Source organism: Cavia porcellus, unplaced genomic scaffold (assembly GCF_034190915.1).
Source record: "Cavia porcellus strain 051 isolate PalLab524CR breed Dunkin Hartley unplaced genomic scaffold, mCavPor4.1 scaffold_21, whole genome shotgun sequence".
Taxonomy (NCBI): Eukaryota; Metazoa; Chordata; class Mammalia; order Rodentia; family Caviidae; genus Cavia; species Cavia porcellus.
The window spans coordinates 8,238,464-8,260,901 of NW_026947504.1; the positions used below are offsets into that span (position 1 = coordinate 8,238,464).

At 40.3% G+C, this 22,438-nt stretch overlaps 1 protein-coding gene across 11 annotated transcripts in view; it reads left to right on the forward strand.

Annotated features, from left to right (window-relative positions):
- Positions 1 to 22,438, forward strand: part of LOC100717129 (protocadherin alpha-C2) — a 239,669-nt gene that overhangs the window by 53,068 nt on the left and 164,163 nt on the right. Inside the window, exons 1-2 of one of the 11 annotated variants that reach the window (XM_023560558.2) lie at positions 17,753 to 20,506; positions 21,357 to 21,553. The exons of 7 other annotated variants lie outside the window; for them this stretch is intronic. In XM_023560558.2, the coding sequence (XP_023416326.2) occupies positions 18,125 to 20,506; positions 21,357 to 21,398 (2,424 nt within the window). In that variant the 5' untranslated portion in view covers positions 17,753 to 18,124 and the 3' untranslated portion in view covers positions 21,399 to 21,553. Of the gene's footprint in view, positions 1 to 3,257; positions 5,792 to 10,347; positions 12,931 to 17,752; positions 20,507 to 21,356; positions 21,554 to 22,438 lie in introns of those variants that run through there. 3 more of the 11 variants (XM_063232227.1, XM_063232231.1, XM_063232238.1) reach the window with 3 other exon arrangements.

Sequence of the window (22,438 nt, forward strand, 5' to 3'; positions counted from 1 at the left end):
ACGTACTCTTAATGCCTTAGCCATATGGAGCATAAGAAAATGTTGATTGACAGTCATTTGTATGTTTAGAAATTGTTTTGTAACCCATTTTTTTATATTAGAGAAAATATTTCCTGACACAAAATTTCTTTTTTAATGAAGAAATTCTTTTTATTGGATTTTTCTGTTGAATGATAAATTTCTGGAATATAAAGATTTTTTGAATTTTCTTGAAATCCATGATCTGGAATTTTAAAATAGTCACTTATACCAAGGTGGATGAAGATTTATTTTTTGTTTAGTGATCTACAGCATAGGAATCTGGATATGAGATTTTCAATCTTGAAAGTCACCACAAGTCATACTTACAGTTCCTGGACAACACTTTGTGAATTCCAGTTTGGTGGTTCTTTGCACTGTAGCTTTAGTCAGGGTTCTGTTTTTCTTTTATATTTTGCAAACTTTTACATATTTTTTGTTATGTGATTTATGTGTCTCTCTTTTAGCATTTTATTTTTTAGTGTGTCAGGTATATTAAAAGGTATTTTTAAAATTTTAGTGGAGCAAAATCAGAGTGGTCTTGCTCTGTGGAATAAAATCAGGTGTGGTGGCTCATGCCTATAATTTCAGCCCTCAGAAGGCTGAGGCAGGGATATCCACTGCAAGGCTGAGGTCAGCCTGGCCTGCAAAGTTAGTTCAAGACTAACTTGATACACTATCTCAAAAACACAAAAAAATCAGAGTGGTCTTGATAATAAAGCCACAATAATTATGAAAGTGCAAATAAAAATTTATTTCCGATAAATGTTTTAGAGATAGTCCCCTAAGCACGTTAGGATATGCTACAAAATTATTTTTTCATTGTAGTTCTTTTGAAACTGGAATTGTCTCTAAGTCCCTGTCATCAAACCTATGTATATCAAAACAAGTTATCTTGAATTCAGACTCACACTTTCTAATATCAAAACTGGCTTTGCAGTTTTTTCAGGGTCTATGTGCCATTGGGTTTACACCCAGATCCTTATTATGTGATATGGATTGAGGGGTGCTAAAGTATCATTTGATCACCCTAAAATTCCTATCTTTTACAAGGATTATATCTCAAGTTCTTACTATGCCATCCATAATTATATATTTATTTCCAGTTATTCACTGTTATTTTGATATAATTGATACTGTAGACCTTTATCTTAATTTATTCCCTCTTTGATTTGGAATGTCATCATTTGCAAATTTCCAAAGAGCTGTGAACACTTCAATAACCAATTTATATTTTGTGACCATGAGGAAGCATGAAGTCATTGGTATCAGGGATGTTGGGACTGAGAAGTCTAAAAGAGATGTGAGAGTTTAGAGTGCCCGATAGCAGACTAAGTGTTTCTGCAGGTAACAGTCCTCAATTTGAGTCAGAATCAAGATGGAAATAGTGAAATTCCTCTTACCCTAGTTCTCAAACTGTGGTTAGTACCTGGAGCAGATTAAGTTTCCTCCCAATCTCAGGCATGTTTAGAGCATACTCTAGATGTGCATACAAGAATATAGACACAAAGTGAACCTATTCTAGGCAAATTCAGCCCGCCTATTTATCGTCCTAATAATACTAACTACTTTAACAACAACTGAAGTCCTCATTGAACATTCTGGTTCAAAATTTAAGAATTTCCAAAACAGGTGGTAGGGGCAAATCTGTACATTAATGAGTACCACTTAAGATTTTTATACAATTTAAGTTGTAGATCCATAGCATGATCCGATGCTGGACAAAGTAGCTTTCTATTATTTAAGTAGATATAATTTAACTAACATCTGTTTCATACAATATTGAAGATCAGTATCAGGGCATGTATATTATTATTTGGTAAGATGTGCACATTAATCAAAATAGAATTTAGTTTATACCATTATCTTGTATTGAGATGTTTAGTCAGTTGTAAGCTTACTAGTGGATTTAGATGTTAGTAGTTCAAATTGAACACTGGTATTGTGGGTGAGTAGATAGCATACTACATTTGAATGTATGCCTTGTAAGAAAGTAATCCCTAAAATGAGAATTTGTTCCTTTTTAATAAGGGCTAAATAACTTAAGAATTATTGATATATCAAAACATTTTTATAATCCTATCATTAAGTCAATCTTGTATAGGATCAAAGGTTCTGTTAAGTAATTTTCCTTTATTTTTTTGCAAAGCAGAACACTAAAGATTTCTAACTAGAACAGGTTTATTAGCAGTGAATTATTCTTCCTCAATATTTTATTCTAGTAATTTTGAAAGGGGAATATGTTTTCACTGTAGGCAGGAATTAAAATCTCTATTTGCATTGAAAAAACTAAATTCCAGTACTGTATCTTTTGAGCATTTACAAAGCTTAACCATAACAATGATAAAAGTGGCTGTCTATAAAATCAGAATTTATAAACTTGTGAATTACCTTATTAAGATTTGTGATTAAGATACTTTTTGCTTACGTAAAATATTGAAAAGAAAATGTTTGATCAGTATAGGCACTTTCCTATTTTCCTTGAAGAAATTCTACCCCTGGCAGCAGTTAAGTAGCAACATTAAGTTATTGTGGAGTAATGATGTCCTATAAGCAAGTTTTGCTAAGGAGCTGAATTTGTTCTTGAGCATCATGAATGCAAATGAGGCTACATTTGAAGCCTGAGAACAGTTTCCCTTTATAAAACACTCTTTCTCCTTAAGGTACTGTCTTAGGTATTAATATATTTAACACACGTACTGTATTTTACACAGCCACCATGTTACTATTATGTTATAAAAGTGGAAACTGAAACTTGGAGAGGTTAAATAGGGAAACAAAGTCACCTGCTTAGTAAGCTGGAAAATTAGAAATCTAAATGGAGAAACACCTGATATAGAAGAAAGTGATTACTTTATATTTTGTATTGGCTGGAATTTTAATTATCACGGCTTGAAGAGACCAGCACTTTCCATCCAATAAGATACTAGTCCACTCAGTGGTGCACAATGATTAAGTGTATTTTGAAGTTTAACAATAATCATGTGGTTGGGGAAGGACTTAATTCTCTGAGGTTCTACGTTAAAGAAAAAAATTTCATCTGGGACAGACAACCGTTATTATTATACACAGAAGAGATATAATTATGAGATTTTGAAAATCCACAGAGGTAAAGATACATAAACACAAAACTCAAAGATAGGAATGAAAAGTTAAACTCATGTAACTGTACTTACACATTCAGCCACCGGATGTCGCTGTCGTCCACAAAAATACAGTTTTTTTAGACCAAAGGCTACTACCACATTGTTTCTCAAAGATTAGGAAGTAGCAATATTCTGAGGTCTCTGACATTTCAATGAAATATGGAAGAAGTCCAACAAGGAATATCACAGCCTGTGTACGTTCCAGTGGGAGTATTCGTCGATTTGTAAAACAAGAGAAAGCTAAGATGCTGGTCTGCAGATACCGCCATCCGGGATCCCAGCGTCTGCTGCTCTCGCTGCTGCTCCTCGCAGCCTGGCAGGCGGGCAGCGGCCAGCTGCACTACTCGGTCCCCGAGGAGGCCAAACACGGCACCTTCGTGGGCCGCATCGCGCAGGACCTGGGGCTGGAGCTGACGGAGCTGGTGCCGCGCCTGTTCCGGGTGGCGTCCAAGGAGCGCGGGGAGCTTCTGGAGGTAAATCTGCAGAATGGCATTTTGTTTGTGAATTCTCGGATCGACAGGGAGGAGCTGTGCGGGCGGAGCGCGGAGTGCAGCATCCACCTGGAGGTGATCGTGGACAGACCGCTGCAGGTTTTCCACGTGGAGGTGGAGGTGAAGGACATTAATGACAACCCTCCGATGTTCTCTGTGACGGAACAAAAAATCTCTATATCAGAATCTAGACCGCTTGACTCTCGATTTCCACTAGAAGGCGCTTCTGATGCGGATGTTGGAGAGAATGCAATGCTTACTTACAAACTCAGTTCAAATGATTTCTTCATCCTTGATGTTATAAACAGAAAGGACAAAGGGAAATTCCCAGTGCTTGTTCTGAGAAAACTGTTAGATCGTGAAGAAAACCCCCAGCTTAAATTATTACTTACTGCAACGGATGGAGGCAAACCTGAATTTACCGGATCTGTTTCACTGTTGATACTTGTATTGGATGCCAACGATAATGCCCCTGTATTTGACAAATCGCTTTATGAAGTTAAGATGTATGAAAATCAAGCGAACGAAACGTTAGTAATATGGCTAAATGCATCTGATTCTGATGAAGGAATAAATAAGGAAATGGTGTATTCATTCAGCTCTTTGGTCCCGCCCATCGTAAGGAAGAAATTTCTAATAAATGAAAGGACAGGAGAAATAAAATTAAACGATGTTATTGACTTTGAAGATAGTAGCACTTATGAACTTCATGTAGATGTTACAGACAAAGGATATCCACCTATGGTTGGTCACTGCACTGTCCTAGTGGAAATACTGGATGAAAACGACAATTCACCAGAGGTATATGTTACTTCTTTGTCTCTCCCAGTAACAGAGAATGCTCAAGTGGGCACGGTCATTGCCTTGATCAGCGTGTCCGATCGTGACTCAGATGCCAATGGGCAGGTCACTTGCTCTCTGCCGCCTCATGTCCCCTTCAAACTGGTGTCCACCTTCAAGAATCACTATTCACTGGTGTTGAACAGCGCCCTGGACCGTGAGAATGTGCCTGTCTACGAAGTGGTGGTGACTGCCAAGGATGGGGGCTCGCCACCGCTGTGGGCCTCGGCCACCGTGTCCGTGGAGGTGGCCGACGTGAACGACAACGCGCCCCTGTTCGCGCAGCCCGAGTACACGGTGTTCGTGAGGGAGAACAACCCGCCGGGCGCCCACATCTTCACGGTGTGCGCGCGCGACGCGGACGCGCAGGAGAACGCGCTGGTGTCCTACTCGCTGGTGGAGCGGCGGGTGGGCGAGCGCGCGCTGTCGAGCTACGTGTCTGTGCACGCGGAGAGCGGCAAGGTGTTCGCGCTGCAGCCGCTAGACCACGAGGAGCTGGAGCTGCTGCAGTTCCAGGTGAGCGCGCGCGACTCTGGGGTGCCTGCCCTGGGCAGCAACGTGACTCTGCAGGTGTTCGTGCTGGATGAGAACGACAATGCGCCCGCGCTGCTGGGGCCCCAGACCGGTGGTGCGGTGAGCGAGCTGGTGTCGCGGTCAGTGGGTGCCGGCCACGTGGTGGCGAAGGTGCGAGCAGTGGACGCTGACTCTGGCTACAACGCGTGGCTGTCTTATGAGCTGCAGGCTTCCGCGGGTGGCGAGCGCAGCCCGTTCCGCGTGGGTCTGTATACGGGCGAAATCAGCACGACGCGCGCCCTGGATGAGATGGATGCACCGCGCCAGCGCCTGTTGGTGTTGGTGAAGGACCATGGCGAGCCTGTGCTGACCACCACTGCCACCTTTCTGGTGTCGCTGGTGGAGAATGGTCAGACTCCAAAGTCCTCGTTGCGGACACTGACTGGAGACACAAGCCCGGAAGTGACGCTAGTGGACGTCAATGTGTACTTGATCATCGCCATCTGTGCGGTGTCCAGCCTGTTGGTGCTCACGCTGCTGCTGTACACGGCGCTGCGCTGCTCGGCGGTGCCCACTGAGGGCACTTGTGGGCCTGCGAAGCCCAGGCTGGTGTGCTCCAGCGCGGTGGGGAGCTGGTCGTACTCGCAGGAGAGGGGGCAGAGGGTGTGCTCTGGGGAGGGCCCGCCCAAGACAGACCTCATGGCCTTCAGCCCCAGTCTTACACCATGCCCAGTGGCAGATATAGGAACAGATCAGTCTATTGAAGGCGACCAGTCTGCAAAGGTGGGTTATTTCTTTTTCATTTTCAAATTTTGCTGTGCGTCAATGCATTTTTTCAAATATGTCCTAGAGTACTTGCTTTCTTGTCTTAATAGTCTTATGTTCTGATATTTCCAGCAGTGTTTTCACAGTAATTTATTCCAGAAGGTGATTTTACTTTTTAACGTTCTACTCAGTTTTTAAGTTTGCTTGATAATATAAATTTTAATACAACTGTCTAAGGTTCATTAATATTTGCCACAAAAATATTAAATTTAAGTTTTACTTGTGATGCTTTGTTTTCATATCTGTTCTTTCTTATGTTACAAATATTTGTAAGATCAGTTCTTTAATTAGTTTTTAATTTTCTGATTATCTTTTGATTTGACCCAATTGTACTAAGGAAAACACTGCATAGTTATCTTTTAGTGCTAATGTGTTTGTATCAGGGTATATAATTTCTTTTTCTTAAAGAAGAAAAACCATTTCAAAGCTATTTATATAGCTCTATCCAGCATTATTATTGTCTCATCAGCATTCATTAGGTATTGTTTGTGATATTGGCTTTCCTTTTTTTTGTTTGTTTTTTTGTGAGAAGGTCTCACTATGTAATTCAGGCTTAACTTTAATTTACTATTTAGCTCAGGCTGGCCTCAAACACAAAGCAATCCACCTGCCTCAACCTCCTAAGTCCTGGGATTACAGGCTTATGCCACAATGCCTGATTGGCTCTTCTACTCTGAGCAAAGTGTTTTGATCATGTTTAAGCATGGGAAACATTTGAAAATCTTTTTTGAAAACCTCACTTTTTTTGTAGTACTGAGGCTTGATTCCTGGGGTTAGTCTATGCCTAGTGCCAGCATCCTATGAAAGTGATTTTTAATTATAAGGAAATTTAAAGTGCTTACTTTAGTTTAAATTAATATTAGTAGTGTGAAGAGGAAATTTGTCATTTTAATATGTGATTTAGTATATTAATGTATTAATTCATTTAATATTTTCTTAGTCATTTTAAATGGGGCTGTCTGGGCTTATATATATATATCAAGAAATGCAAATCAAATGATATGTTGATAAACTACCCTATCAATATGCTTTTCAGAAACTAGTTGTTACCGGATACCCATTGTTTTAGTTTTTATTTATTTTATTAATTCCATGTAATTACCAGATTCCTTCGTATCTTCTTTGTTATCGTCACTCTGGTTCTGAAGGCAGTAATTTTTTTCTTTTCTCGTTTCCTTTCAGTATGAGGATGAATTGTTACTCAATATGTACCTCACATATGGCTTCCAACAAAAGCTAAAATTTTTATTCAAATTTAGGAATATCAAATTTAGGATATTAAATTTATTCAAATTTAGGAATATCAAAAAACAATTGTGTTCATTTCCTTCATTGTTATTGCCCTCCACATCATAGACATTATAGATGATAAACAAATGGAGAAGTAAAATATGTATTATACATTTATTTATATTATTTGTTATTATATAAAATATGGTGGGGGTTTTTTGGGCACCGGGGACTGAATCCACAACTTCATGCTTGCCAGGCAGGTGTTCATGCTGCTGAGCTAAATCCTCAGTCCCTATATCAAATATGTTTATGAAATATATACATTACCCTTCTCTCTTGAAAAATACTCTGATCATCTTTTACATGTTTATTTTATTTTACTGGTGTTTGGGATTGAACTCTGGGCTTCCTGCACACTTTTTATGCTCTGTGACTGAGCTATAGCCCCAACCCTCTTCTTGACTGTGGTACATCATTCCAGAACATCTCATTTTCCTTCAAGAGTATCCATTAAGAGTATCAATTTCCTTTAAGTCTATCAATTAAGAGTTATATCAACTATGAAGTTCTGAAGTTGCATTCATATTTCAAGAACTATGTATATAAATATAATTTCAAGTCATATCACATAAATATTAAAAAGAATTTTAACCTTCTAGGTAAAGACATCCTGGTGTGGCCCCTTAACTCTAAAAGAGAATACTCATGTTACACACACACACACACACACACACACACACACACACTCACACACACATGACTTGTCGATGCCTCTGCTTTATGGTTGCTCATTTTTTTCTAACAGGTGTGTTTGTGTACTGGATTCTGTATTTTCCGGTCTATGACTATTACTTTCTTCATTCATCATTTTTTCATGTTACTAAAATTTTTACAAGTTAGTTTCTTATTAAACTGAGAACAATAATGCCTCTTGACAATATTCAGCAAAAGTAAAAAGCTTATTTAGAGTCAACATATCCCTCACACTTTTCTTATTCCTGAAAATATATATTATGATTTCCCCTTATAAAACTCAAACTCATATCCTTTAACGCTTTGGAATTGGGTGTTTTCTGTGCTTCTGTATTTATAAATCCTCAAGCCTGTCAAGATCTATCATTCTTAGCTTCTGTGACCTGAATATCCAAATCCTCCTTCTTACATCCATCTTCTCTATTAGCTCTTTGTAGTCAGTGTGTGACTTCTGAAGAAGTCTTTTTTTTTTTTTTTTTGGTCTTTTCCCTTTTTATCGATACCGGGGATCAAACTCATGACCGCCTGCTTGCAAGGCAGGTGCTTATGCCGCTGAGCTAAATCCCCAGCCCGTAGAAGTCTTATCCAAAACTTCCTAAATCTGAGTTATCAATGACATGTTAAATTTGTTTTAACCAATTTAATCTTGTTCATTTTACATTGCCCTCTTTTTGATGTTTTCTTTAAAAATACATTCACAGAAGTCTTATAATATGTAATGCTTTATTGCACACATAATAATCCTGGAATCTATGAAAAAGGAGAAGCAGACAGGAGAGACATTGAGGGAAGACATCAGAAAATACAAGTTTTAATGATTTGGGGACAAATTTTCACTGACATTTAAAGATATAGATTAAAAGATTAGTAATTTTTTCCATTGACTTCAGAGTTATGAAGTCAGGAAATCAAATCAAAATTGCTTTTTATATTCTTGCCAATATAATATTGATATATTTCTTTTAAAACTATAATATTTTACTCTTGTAGTAATGTTTAACATATGATCTATTAGGTGTTCTTTTGATCTTGTTGATGTAGCATTTGTGACAGTATACTTTGAGATGAATGACCAATGCATAACTTTATTGGTATACTGTGGTTATCAATTAGATGGAAGTCTTGGGATTTGGGGGCTTTAAAAATTGTATTTTATATGTACTTAATTGATAATGCAATTCTTCAAACCAAAAGTGGAAAGGATTTTCATTTCAACATTGAGTCATTATCAAAGAGATTGGATCATTTCAATCAGCAAACTTAATGCAGTTTTAAATATTTTTAATTATCTTTTAGTTAACTCCTTGTGCTGAATATTTTTTGATGTTTTCTTTACATAATATATTGTTTTAGTTTATTTTTTCCACAATAGAAGTAATTAGAACTATAAATCTTTGACATAGATTTATAATCATTAAGTTTCCATTTTAAAAAGTGTTCAAATGAAGACTGAAGCTCAGTTTTATATGAAAACTAAGATACCCTTGAATACCCATCCACAATTGTTTACTTTATTGAAGGAACTGGAATTCCTTAATGGTTTCCATTTATTGGAAGGATTCAAATGTTAGAAAATTAGTTCCTTAAAATCTTCAGAATGATTAAAACATTTTTCTTCTTTAAGGCAACATCGATAGACTGTAATATAAGTTGATAAAAGTATAATTCAAGTTTCAATGTAATTTTTTGCATTTGAGATAAAAACAGGAAAAATAAAATTTAGTGAATAACGCTTGGGACAATCTTTATTTTCCAGTGTCTTCAAATAAATTCTGGAATGATATATGGATAAAGTAACAGACATAATTAGAACTACCATTTAAATTTTTGTGTGAAAAAGATTACCTTTGGCAAATAAGCAGTAAGTAGTGGCATTGATGCTTCAGTGTCCTGTGGAAAAGAAAGAGCATCCACTTTGGGCAGATAAAGTGATGACAAAATTTTAAAAGAAGGCAAAGTTTTACAAATATTCTTTGACTTTTCAGAAGTCAGTGCTAGTTGAATTAACTAACATCAAAGCAAATACATTGATGGGTAAGTTAAGTAACTTACTAGCGTTAATTTAAAATCCCATTGTGTTCAGGTGGTAATTTTGAAAATTGGTATCTTGTATCATCCTTTGCACAACTGGACCAAATGTTTAGGATAATTTAACACAATTTTAAAAAGTAAGAAAGAAAAAGCAGAATATATTAGCAATATAATTTATAAGAGGCTATATAACAATGTCCAGTTTCTTAGAAATCTATCTCGCTAATATCCTGCAAACCCAGTCTTTTTCATATAAATATACATGATAATATAAGTAGTGCAGTAGTACTTTTTCTGAGAGGTAAACATACAAAAACTTTTTTTGGCATTCTAAATGTAAGGCAAAACCATTTTTAAGAAGTTACTGGCAATTCAAAATGAGAGACTTACAGTTTCGTAAAGAAAAATACGGGTAAATATGAATGGATTGAGAAACAAGGTAAGTGTACTATGAACTAAAATGCACTTACATTTTGAGCCACAGGATGTCGCTATTCTCCAAGCAGAGCAGTTTTTTTAACCGAAGAAAATCAGATATCCGCAGACCAGAAAGACGCTCCACTGACCGTGCTTTAAAGAATATAAACATCCTTATTCTTAAGATTATCTGGGACTTCAGAGCAAGAAATCGAAAAAGTCTCCAAAGGATTACATTTTTTGGACCTTGAATGCTTTACTAACCAAAGATGGACACGATGTTAGCTGTCAGATCTGGTGGTCAGACAGCTAGGCGACATCTGCTGCCTTCGCTTCTGCTCCTCGCAGCCTGGCAGGCGGGGAGCGGCCAGCTGCACTACTCGGTCCCCGAGGAGGCCAAACACGGCACCTTCGTGGGCCGCATCGCGCAGGACCTGGGGCTGGAGCTGACGGAGCTGGTGTCGCGCCTGTTCCGGGTGGCGTCCAAGGAGCGCGGGGAGCTTCTGGAGGTAAATCTGCAGAATGGCATTTTGTTTGTGAATTCTCGGATCGACCGGGAGGAGCTGTGCGGGCGGAGCGCGGAGTGCAGCATCCACCTGGAGGTGATCGTGGACAGACCGCTGCAGGTTTTCCACGTGGAGGTGGAGGTGAAGGACATTAACGACAATCCGCCTGTGTTTCCAGCTACACAAAAAAATTTGTTTATATCTGAAACCAGAGCTCTTGACTCTCGTTTTTCACTAGAGGGCGCCTCGGATGCAGACGTCGGGACTAACGCTATTCTGACTTACAGACTGAGCCCCAGTGAGTATTTCTCGCTGGAAGTACCAACCAATGAGGAGCAGGTAAAACCGCTGGGATTAGTGTTAAAAAAGACTCTAGACAGGGAAGTTTATTCAGAGCTTCTCTTGGTGCTTAAGGCGACGGATGGAGGGAAACCAGAGCTGACAGGCACAGTGGAGTTACTAATCACAGTGCTGGATGCCAATGACAATGCTCCAGTGTTTGACAGAGCAGTGTATCCTGCAAAATTACTGGAAAATGCAAGAAATGGCACGCTGGTGATTAGACTTAACGCCTCGGATTTGGATGAGGGTTCCAACGGTCACATTCTTTATTCCTTCGCAAATGATGTGTCCCCTAAGACAGAAGCCATGTTTTCCATAGACTCGGCCAGCGGAGAAATAAAAGTAAATGGGAAAATAGATTTCGAAGAAATGAAATTATGGAAGATTCAAGTGGAGGCTGTTGACAAAGGCAATCCTCCAATGTTTGGGCACTGTATGGTATTGATAGAAGTCTTGGACGTCAATGATAACGCTCCAAAGTTATTAGTAACGTCATTATCGCTCCCTGTTCGAGAGGATTCTCCAGTAGGTACCGTCATCGCCCTGATCAGTGTGTCTGACCGTGACTCTGGTGTCAACGGACAAGTGACCTGCTTCCTCATGCCTGATGTCCCCTTCAGGCTGGTGTCCACCTTCAAGAATTACTATTCGCTGGTGCTGAACAGCTCCTTGGACCACGAGCGCACATCTTACTATGAGGTAGTGGTGACTGCTCGGGATGGGGGTTCGCCACCGCTGTGGGCCTCGGCCACCGTGACCGTGGAGGTGGCCGACGTGAACGACAACGCGCCCCTGTTCGCGCAGCCCGAGTACACGGTGTTCGTGAAGGAGAACAACCCGCCGGGCGCCCACATCTTCACGGTGTGCGCGCGCGACGCGGACGCACAGGAGAACGCGCTGGTGTCCTACTCGCTGGTGGAGCGGCGGGTGGGCGAGCGCGCGCTGTCGAGTTACGTGTCTGTGCACGCGGAGAGCGGCAAGGTGTTCGCGCTGCAGCCGCTGGACCACGAGGAGCTGGAGCTGCTGCAGTTCCAGGTGAGCGCGCGCGACTCTGGGGTGCCTGCCCTGGGCAGCAACGTGACTCTGCAGGTGTTTGTGCTGGATGAGAACGACAATGCGCCTGTTCTGCTTTCTCCTTGGACCCCAGGAGCAGGGGGTGCGGTGAGGGAGCTGATGTCCAGGTCAGTGGGTGCCGGCCACGTGGTGGCGAAGGTGCGCGCAGTGGACGCTGACTCTGGCTACAACGCCTGGCTGTCCTATGAACTTCAAGTTTCTCCGGGTAGTGAGCGCAGCCCGTTCCGCGTGGGACTGTACACGGGCGAGATCAGCACGACGCGTGCTCTGGATGATACTGACGAGCCGCGCCAGCGACTCCTGGTGCTGGTGAAAGACCACGGGGAGCCCGCGCTGACGGCCACTGCCACTGTGCTTGTGTCTCTGGTAGAGAGCGGCCAGTCGCCTAAGGCTGCGTCGAGGGCGTCAGTGGCTGCTGCAGTACCAGAGGTAACGCTTGTAGACGTCAATGTGTACTTGATCGTCGCCATCTGCGCGGTGTCCAGTCTGTTGGTGCTCATGCTGCTGCTGTATCCGGCACTGCGGTGCTTGGCAGCGCCCCGCGAGGGCACGTGTGCTCCCGGGAAGCCCACGCTGGTGTGCTCGAGCGCGGTGGGGAGCTGGTCGTACTCGCAGCAGAGGCGACAGAAGACAGGCTCCGGGGAGGGCCCGCCGAAGACCGACCTCATGGCCTTCAGCCCTGGTGTTCCTCCTGGTTCGGATTCAGGGGATGGTCAAGTCCAGCAGGAGATTTTTGAGAATGTGAGTACTGTAATCGCGGAATGTGTTCCATGACTGCTATCGCCACTTCCTTAGTAGTTCACCGATTTTTGTTTGTTTTGTTCACTGATTTTTTATTTTAATTTCATTGTTTGTTTTTGCCTTCTCTTGATATGGTTTATTTAAAGGTTATTGAAATCTCATTGTCTAAATTAAGAAAGCTATTTCTGCCACCGTGAAGGATCATGATGGGAAATGTAGAAAATGGAAGGGTTCAAATCTTCTCAATTTTGGGCCGGGAATTTAGCGCAGGAGCTCAAGAGCTTGCCTGATAAGCATGAGGTCATGAAAATAGATCTTTCGAATTTGGCAACAGTTTTATTCTTCCGATTCTTGTTCTGATTGACGCCTTTCACTCCTTGTTATATTTAGGTATTCAAAATTACCTCCATATTTAATTATATAATTAAGGTTAAGTGTTCTTTAATTATTCACTTTGTAAAATGTATATATTGTCTGTCACCATAGCTTAGTCAGCTTCATCTTATATATTTTTATTTCTTTATAATCAGTTGCATACTCTTTTGGGACAATGGTTGAAGTAGACTTCTAGCTTTCCTTTTGGAGAGAATGTTACTTTTCCCATTAATATCCTATTTGCAAGCTCATTTGATTCATAGTCTTCAAGTACTCAGATAGGTAATTTTTTCTTTGTTTTTAAACATGATGTCAATTCTGCTTTATTGCCCATTGCACTCATTGCTGTTCTCTAGTTTAATCAAACTCTTCTGCTTATTAGGAAGATTCCTTTAAGCATAATCATTTTCCTTCCATTCCTGGTACCTGTCATGAAGTTGTATGGAAATGTCTTAGGATAGGAATATTTATACTTCTTTGTGCTTTGAATTTAAGGATGTCTTCCGATGTATGTTGCTGGGTGATACTACAGTATTGCCTGAGTCTACCAACCTTCATAGTTTTCAAAAATGACCTTAATTTAAATAACAAACATAGGAGCTGCAAGATATCATAAAGGTACTTTCATTTGACCGTCATGGTACTGATCACACTTGATAGACTATTTTGCCTCAAAACTATATGAATTGTTTTCTGTAAAGGAATCCCAAAGAACTAGTATTTAGCTATAAGAACATGTATCAAATAATGTGGAAATTACTTTTGTCCTAATGAAACATAATTACAAACCAGATACCCCTTAATTCTACAATGTGACGGAATGCATTATGTATAATGTATTTGTATATGGTAGGAGAGCCATGTGATACATAAGGTACATTTAATAGATATATTGATGTGTTAGTGAATGTTTTCTACATTGAAAGATAAATTTTGACAGAACTATTTCCATGAAAATGAAGGAAAACCTTCAGAAAAGGGATAGCCATGCTCTATTATCTCATTTATTATCTGGAAATATCTTCCTCTGTAACTGTAGAAGAAGTTTCTATTTGCTAGACATGTCATGAAGGACATTTGATTATTAGGTCATTTAATCTTTAAAATAATTTTCAAAATGTTGTACATATAACTATCCAAAATTTAAATATATGACAAAAGAAGTCGATACTTTTACCTTTCTTGTCCAGTCACTCAATTCAGCATAGAGATGGTATTCAAAGTATGTCTTTCAGAATACTGAGGCATTTTAAAAAATATTCATCATAATGTAGAATTTTCTTCAGTAAATCTTTTCTCTATTTAAGCATAGTTCTAGCTACGAAAATTAAGTATAAGATATACATGCATAGAAACTTTCTGTTTAACTTAAAAATTCATACCAGTCATTAATTTTGGACAATACTATATTTAAGAAGGACATTAAGACCTTTTATTGAATGCTTCCTTTACATAGGAGAGTTCATGATCATTATTACTTGTTTAATGTCACATTGATATATGCTTTACATTTTCAACCAGTGAGTTAGAGTTCCTTATAACACTTGAGTTGTTTAGAATTGATATAAGTAAGAATTAACACACGAGCAAAGTCCAAGTCGGGTTTTTAATATTTTTGCAGAACTCCAAAGTCAAATGCTATATACAAAAATGACCTTGTTCTTTCTGTATTGTGAATAAGGATAATTTTTTGACACATGTAAGTGATAATGATTTCAGGGATCCTGAACACGGTCACAGAATTCAAGAAATGCTTACAACACTGCACACTTTATTAATAGCCTGAAAGGCATTGGCATTCCATGACAACCTTTAGATGTCTGTAGGTCTTTCTGTATTCAGTCTTCAATCTTATTGCTGTTTGAGAGGCTTATACCAACTTCAAAAATGATTTGGGGCCAAATAGCTCTGCTTAACTGAGTAAGTCATGATAGAGTAAGGTCAACATCATGAGAAAATTCTGTAAGTTTGCTAATGCAGGGGATGGATAGTGAAACTCTAGCTAGATGTTGAAGAACTTTATGAGAATGTGAGAGTAGTTTTGAAATTTATTTCTATGTTGTTAATGTTTTGAGAAGTAATGATATGAACTATATGAGAGCATAAAACTGTACCTTACTATATTAACTAGCAGGACACACAGGTAGAAGTTAAGGCTAAGCAGCTTCATTTAGTGAAGATCAGGCATAAATTTCCTCACTATTCAATTGATTTTATAAAATCAGTTATTAATGATATTTTAATGACTTTTGGCACTAGTTTACAGCCAGATATCAAGCCCATCCCCAACAATGAGTTCAAATGGAGCATAATCTGTCCTTGGAGGTGGCTGAGATGGGTGGCACTTGAAATAACAAAAGCAAAATATGAAGGATGGACCATTGATTCACTACCATAACAAAATTCTTCTGGCTCGGTGTTCATCTGGTGCCACTTGGACTCTACTTAGTATGTAACATCTCAATCTGCAATTCTGATAATAAAGTGGCTAGACGTCTGTTTCTTGTTTTTGTTCAAAATCAATTTGACATGCTTCAAGTATTGTTAAATCTACTCTATTATTATCTGATCTAATACTGTATTTGAATTAAGGGCCCACGTGATTGACTGTTTTATGGCTGCATCATAGGATGCGGTGTCAATAAAAGTTCATATGGCTGCTTCTTTAACTTTTTAACATAGAATTTTGTACTTTAATAGGAATTCTAGTGTTATGACAATATTGTAAAAAGTGTAAAGTTGAGATAAACAGGGTAAAATTTCAAATTAGGATAGACTAGGTGGATAGTTATAAAGTCAAGGTCAAGAAAAATATTAGGAGAGCTATATATGGTGGTAATTTTTTTATGTCATTGCAATATTTATAGGTTAGAGATGACTGAGGTAGGAACATTACTTGATTGCAGAAATTGGAGGACAGCCTAGGAAATACAGTGAACACTTGTTTCTCTCTTTTTAGTTTTGTACTGGGAATCAAACTCAGGACCTTGGATTTGCCAGGTAGGTGCTTATGCCACTGAATTACATCCCTGGCTGAGCTCTTGTCTTCTTGAAAGAAAAATATTCAAGTTAGAGTGACATATATTCTGAATCACTTTGGCCATATCCATTTTTCCTCCTAAATCTTATGTAGATATGAAAGAAAAAATGCATCCAACATATAACTTCAGGCAATGAAAATTCACACCAGCAGCCATCATTTTCTGTTTTCTTTTTTCTTTTTTGTACTAGTGATCAAACTCACTATCTCACACTTGCCAGGCCAGCACTTTATGCTAAATTGTTGGCCCCAACAACCATCACTTTTCACTAAAATGCCACTTTCCACATGAAGATTATGTGCCATTTAGCTGAATTGCTTATTTTCTATGTTTTAAGCATAGTGTGAGGCACTTACAGAAGATATAATTAAAAGTCACCTCCACTATTTTTGGATTACCTCATGATTATAGCAGTTCCAAATCATTTTCATGAGTATATTGATTGGATTAAGAAAATTAGTGTTTTTGTTTTGCAAATATCAGAATAGATTTTGCAGGTGATTTTATTTCATGGAATGGTAATAAGATTCATTCTATGGTTGAAAATACTGCTGCTATATCATTGATTATTGCATAAAGTATCATAATATTAATAGGCAACTTATGTGAGAAATCATGCATATCAAACACAAAGTTCATTTAGGTCAATAGGCTTTTTCTTTCTGAATTCTGTTTTAAACTACCAATTTTGGAATTATATTAACTGTTTTCTTAATTATGTTCTATTTTTCTGCAGTGGCTATAATTCACTTGCAATAAGAAGGCAGTGAAAATAAAAATAACCAGGCCTATAAAATAGATGGGATATGTATTATAATATGGTTAGGAAAGAGATTTTGAATAATTCCCCACCAAAAAATGATGAATGTTTGAGGCAATGGAAATACTAATTAACATAATTTACTCAATATATAAGGGCTTTAAAACATTGAATTTTATTCCATAAATCTGTACAAGTATCAACCTGGGGCTTTGTATCAATTAAAAAGATTTGAAAGCATGAGAAGGAAAATCCACATACATGACAGCATAGTATATAGAACATGAAGGCTGAACAGTTGTTATTAACCTTCAAATTTCAAAATTTTCTTTGGAGGTGGAGGTGAAACTCGGGGACACAGTGCTTATCTGGCATGGGCGGGACCTTGGGTTCTACAAATAACTATCTTCAGCTCCGCAAAAATAGTTTCTTATTTGAGTTTCGGAGGAGGTCAAGTAACAAAGGAGATTGGAAATAAAAAATTCAAGTTGATAATGTTTTTTGAGGGACAATACCATTAGAAAGTATTTAACTCTAGTTTTTCATAAGGCTAAAGAAGTGAACTTTTTTCCCCCTCTGAGTGGGTAAGTAAAAATTATTTTAGAGCTAAATAAAAATTAGAAAAAAGTTTACATTTGATGTAAGACAAGAGATAAAATGTCACTTATGCATATGTTAGGTTTTAATATGAATTAAAATCTGAATGTTCCATAAATAAGCATTTTGAAAACATTTAGAAAACAATAACCTAAAACGTAAACTTGTACAGTGGATGGATGCAGCGCACAATGCTCACGATTTCAGGCACAAGGTGTCGCTCTTTACTGAGGAACGACTTCGTTCATAGGTTGGTTTGAACAGTCAGAAACCCCTCATACAAAAAGACTCCGTCATGCTGGATGCTACTGCTAGAAGATCCTTTGAAACTTATCAAAATTCACCGAGAACTTAACTTGAGCGGAAGTATCTGGTTTTGTCAGTGCAAAGAATCTTAATTTGGAAGCCAATTTCGTATGCAATGCTCGGTTTTCAGAGAAGAGGACTGAACACTTTGCGACTACTGCTCTCATTTCTGCTCCTCTCAACTTGGGAGGCGGGGAGCGGCCAGCTGCACTACTCGGTCCCCGAGGAGGCCAAACACGGCACCTTCGTGGGCCGCATCGCGCAGGACCTGGGGCTGGAGCTGACGGAGCTGGTGCCGCGCCTGTTCCGGGTGGCGTCCAAGGAGCGCGGGGAGATTCTGGAGGTAAATCTGCAGAATGGCATTTTGTTTGTGAATTCTCGGATCGACCGGGAGGAGCTGTGCGGGCGGAGCGCGGAGTGCAGCATCCACCTGGAGGTGATCGTGGACAGACCGCTGCAGGTTTTCCACGTGGAGGTGGAGGTGAAGGACATTAATGACAACCCGCCTGTGTTCTCTCTCAAAGAACAAAGGCTGCTGATTTCTGAATCTAAGCAACTAGACTCGCGTTTTCCGCTAGAGGGAGCCTCTGACGCGGATATAGAAGAGAATGCTGTATTGACCTACGGACTAAGCCAAAACGAGTATTTTTCTCTAGAATCACCAGTGAGTAGTGGGTCGACTAAAAGACTGTCCCTTAAATTAAAAAAACCTCTAGACAGAGAAAAAACTCCCCAACTTAAAATGCTATTGACGGCCACAGATGGCGGAAAACCGGAACTGACTGGCACGGTTCAACTGTTTGTCCAAGTCTTGGATGTTAATGACAATGATCCAGAGTTTGATCAATTAGAATACAAAGTTAAACTGGTGGAAAACGCTACTAAAGAAACTCTTGTGATAAAGTTAAATGCCACAGATAGAGATGAAGGCATGAATGGGGAGGTAACATACTCCTTGAAGTCAGTTAAGCCTAACGGGAGATCCTTCTTCACACTAGATGAAAGTAATGGAGAAGTGAGGGTAAATGGAACTTTAGATTATGAAGAAAATAAATTTTATGAAATTGAAGTGCAGGCTACAGATAAGGGGAATCCCCCAATGGCGGGTCACTGTACAGTTTGGGTAGAAATCTTAGACATCAACGATAACTCACCAGAAGTGACTGTGACTTCCTTGTCCCTCCCAGTGCGTGAGGACGCTGAGCTAAGCACTGTCATTGCATTGATTAGTGTTTCCGACCTCGACTCCGGGGTCAATGGCCAAGTCACCTGCTCTTTGACGTCCAAAGTTCCTTTCAAGATAGTGTCCACATTCAAAAACTATTATTCGCTGGTGCTGGACAGCCGTCTGGACCGAGAGAGTGTTTCAAACTATGATTTGGTCGTGACCGCTAGAGATGGGGGCTCACCACCGCTGTGGGCCTCGGCCACCGTGTCCGTGGAGGTGGCCGACGTGAACGACAACGCGCCCCTGTTCGCGCAGCCCGAGTACACAGTGTTCGTGAAGGAGAACAACCCGCCGGGCGCCCACATCTTCACGGTGTGCGCGCGCGACGCGGACGCGCAGGAGAACGCGCTGGTGTCCTACTCGCTGGTGGAGCGGCGGGTGGGCGAGCGCGCGCTGTCGAGCTACGTGTCTGTGCACGCGGAGAGCGGCAAGGTGTTCGCGCTGCAGCCGCTGGACCACGAGGAGCTGGAGCTGCTGCAGTTCCAGGTGAGCGCGCGCGACTCTGGGGTGCCTGCCCTGGGCAGCAACGTGACTCTGCAGGTGTTCGTGCTGGATGAGAACGACAATGCGCCCGCGCTGCTGGGGCCCCAGACCGGTGGTGCGGTGAGCGAGCTGGTGTCGCGGTCAGTGGGTGCGGGCCACGTGGTGGCGAAGGTGCGCGCAGTGGACGCTGACTCTGGCTACAACGCGTGGCTGTCCTATGAGCTACAAGCTTCCGCAGGTGGTGAGCGCAGCCCGTTCCGCGTGGGACTGTACACTGGCGAAATCAGCACGACGCGCGCCCTGGATGAGATGGATGCACCGCGCCAGCGCCTGTTTGTGTTGGTGAAGGACCATGGCGAACCTGTGCTGACCACCACTGCCACCTTTCTGGTGTCGCTGGTGGAGAATGGTCAGACTCCAAAGTCCTCGTTGCGGGCACTGACTGGGGACACAAGCCCGGAAGTGACGCTAGTGGACATCAATGTGTACCTGATTATCGCCATCTGTGCAGTGTCCAGCCTGTTGGTGCTAACGCTGCTGCTGTATACGGCGCTGCGCTGCTCGTCGGTGCGTACTGTGGGCACTTGTGGGCCTGCGAAGCCCAGGCTAGTGTACTCGAGCGCCGTGGGGAGCTGGTCATACTCGCAGCAGAGGGGGCAGAGGGTGTGCTCTGGGGAGGGCCTGCCCAAGAAGGACCTCATGGCCTTCAGCCCCAGCCTTCCTCCTGGTTTGAATGGAGAAGACCAGGGAGAAAAGCAGGATCCAGGATCAAATGACCCTGCACAGGTGAGTTTTCTACAAATTTCACCTGTTCTGGAAGTCTTTGTGAAATTATTTGTAACCCATTTTTTAAAAAATACACTGTGTGTGTGTGTGTGTGTGTGTGTGTGTGTGTGTGTGTGTATTCAGTGCTCCTCGGGAATGATCTCAGGTGCTTGCCACTGAGCTATATCCTAAATTCCTCTAAAATTTTTTTTGAAAAGGCATCTTTCTAAGTCGATAATTGGTAAGTATTCTGTATTTTAAAGATTTTCGTTAACAGTGTTAGAATGTCAGATGATACATGTATCCAATCTTTAATCATATGAATACTTAGGTGTCTTTTTTTTACTTAGTTTTCTTTAACTGATCAATATTCCATTGTAATGTATGATTGGAAAATATTAAAAGAAAAAGGTTACAAACACAATTCTTTATTGTTACTCAGCTAAAACTAATCATTAAATTTTATTGAACTATCATTACTAGATGATGGAAATCTTTCTTTTTTCTAAAGTCTTAAACCAAAGTATTTGTGTAGAACAAATGCCATTAAAATTGTATAAATTTGAAGCTATATAAAGGCAAGGATAACATATACTATGCTTGATGTTATTCTCCACCATAACTAGGGTAGCTTCTATCATAAATTACTTTGAAGGTTATTTAACGGCAAACTTTGAAGCAGAAAATATTTTTAAATACAAAATAACAAAAATGTTTTGTTGTTCATATATATAGATATGTGTATATTAGCTAAATAAGCCTTTGTAAATGACCCATGAAAAATATCCAAAAATGAAACAGAATTTAGAGTGACCCAGGAAGTGGCTAATCCAAAACAAACCTCAGGATTTTTTTTGTCTTTTTGAGACAGGTTCTTTATGCAGTTCAGGCTGGCCTTGAGCTCACTTTGTAGCCAAGGCTGGTCTGGAACTCGTAACGATCCTCCTGCCTCAGTCTCCCAAATTATGGGATTACAAGCACCTCAAGAATTTTTTTGCATTTATATAATCAGTCACAGGAGTTTCCTATATACTGAAAAGGTGAAAAAGGAAAGCTTTGTGTACCCAGACTACAACCATTCACAAAATCGGATTGTTTCATTTACTGGAATGCTGGATGAAACCTATTGAATGTATACTTACTGATTGATCATAAAAGGTCTCAATGCCTGCTTGCCCTGAAACTGACAGTTCTACCTCAGAGAGCCTCATGATCTGAAATGACATTTATCTGGGGAGGAGGCCTGGAATACAGGCTGGATTCAGTTCCCCTCCTTGCAGGGAGGGTAGCAGGGAGTGACCAGAGCCACTACTTAGGGGCCAAACATCTCATGGGCTGCATTGCACAGGACCTGGGACTGGAGCTGGCGGAGCTGGTGCTGTGCCTATTTTAGGTGGCATCCAAACACCACTGGACCTTCTGCAGATAGCTTCGCAGAATGGCATTTTTTGGGGCGAATTCTAAGATGGATTGTGAGGAGCTGTGTGGGCAAAGCATGGAGTGCCTGGAAGTAATCTGCCTGGACAGCTACTGCAGGTTTTCCACGCAGAGGTAGTGGCGAAGGATGTTAATGACAACCCGCCTATGTACAGATGAAGAGAACAAAACAAACATTTCTAAATCTAAACCACTGGGCACTAACTTTCCTCTATGGAGCACTTCTGGTGCAAATATAAGCATAAGTTCTAGCCTATGTGTTAAGACTGAAGGAGTATTTTGTGCTTAAATAACAACAAAGAGATAAAAGCACATTGTCTATATTAATTCTTTTGAAATCATTGGATATGCAGGAATCATCAGAAATTAATTTATTGCTGATAAATTGCTGATGGTTGTTAATGGCAGTAAAGTGGAGCTGACAGGATCTGCTTAGATTCAAATAACCATCCTGGATGTAAATGACATCAAACTAGAATTTTATAAACCTATTTATAAAGTAATGTTGTTTGAAAA